A 1,337-nucleotide genomic window follows, 5' to 3' on the forward strand; every position below is an offset into this window, starting at 1 on the left:
GTAACTCCACGCACCCAGGTGGTTAGGCTAACAAGCTTGAGCTTGACGTCATCCCTGATTCTTCCCCATGCCTCACACCCAGTCAGCCTGATAAAAATCCTGCAGGTTAGGCTCAATTTATGGCTCATGGGAAACAATTACAGAAACAGAGCCTGACTGTTAAGAAATTAAGAACGTGACCAGCAAAACTTTGGAGACGACAGAGAGATGACAGAAAGTATAAGTGCATCAACATACATTCACAGAGAAAAATTTATTCACTGTCTCAAGTGAATGAATTAATATAAAAAGATAACCATCCTGAGGTGCCTGGGGGGCTCAGTCGGTTAAGCTTCCAACTTCAGCTCAGGTCACGATCTCACGGTTCGTGAGTCTGAGCCCTACGTCGGGCTCTGTGCTGACAGCTCGGAGCCTGGACCCTGCTTCGGATTCTGTCTCTCTCTCTGTCTCTGCCACCCCTCCCGGCATGTGCTTTGTCTCCCTCTCTTTCTCTCTCTCTCCAGCCCCTCAAAAATAATCATTTAAAAAGAAAAAAAAAAAAAGAAAACCATTTAAAAAATTCCAAAAGTCGGGCACCTGGCTGGCTCAGTCGGTAAAGCATGCAACTCCTGACCCTCAGGTTCTGTGTTTGAGCCCCACGTTGAGAGGGAGGTTAAAACAAAACTTCGAAAAAATAAATAACAACTCCAACAGGCATTTAACCACTTACAATATGAAAGAACGGCTTTCGCTAGGGAACAACACGGGGAAGGGGAGACATTTTTCATGACAGACCATTCTACACAAACCTTTTCACCATACACACGTATGACATTTTGTACAACCTGCACCACAGCACAACAGCCACACTGCTCTCTAATCGAGCATCCTACAGTCATCTGATAGGACTGTTCTGGTGAAACTAACGAGCACAACTGAATGAAAACTGGTCGTGGGGCGCCTGGGTGGCGCAGTCGGTTAAGCGTCCGACTTCAGCTCAGGTCACGATCTCGCGGTCCATGAGTTCGAGCCCCGCGTCAGGCTCTGGGCGGATGGCTCAGAGCCTGGAGCCTGCTTCCGATTCTGTGTCTCCCTCTCTCTCTGCCCCTCCCCCATTCATGCTCTGTCTCTCTCTCTGTCCCCAAAATAAATAAACATTAAAAAAATTAAAAAAAAACAACAACAAAAAAAAACTGGTCATACCTCTTGTACAAAGACATAAGATAAACCCGGGTGGCTGACTAAGAAGTTTACAGTGGAGGTTCTCAGCTGTTCCAACATCACAATGGAACACAGAGGAGAAAAATTCTTCATCAACCAGCATCTGTCATCTGCAAAAAGAAAAATTAAGTACCTTA

The 1,337-nt window shown here is 45.8% G+C and overlaps 1 protein-coding gene across 1 annotated transcript in view; it reads right to left on the reverse strand.

The window, feature by feature from the left end:
* NOL9 (nucleolar protein 9) overlaps nucleotides 1–1,337 on the reverse strand; it is a 14,976-nt gene extending 13,639 nt beyond the window's left edge. Inside the window, exon 1 of the mRNA XM_040459898.1 lies at nucleotides 1,183–1,337. Coding sequence (XP_040315832.1) covers nucleotides 1,183–1,293 — 111 coding nt within the window. The 5' untranslated portion in view covers nucleotides 1,294–1,337. The remainder of the gene's footprint in view (nucleotides 1–1,182) is intronic.

Source organism: Herpailurus yagouaroundi, unplaced genomic scaffold (genome assembly GCF_014898765.1).
Source record: "Herpailurus yagouaroundi ecotype Mexico unplaced genomic scaffold, PumYag 77, whole genome shotgun sequence".
NCBI lineage: Eukaryota > Metazoa > Chordata > Mammalia > Carnivora > Felidae > Herpailurus > Herpailurus yagouaroundi.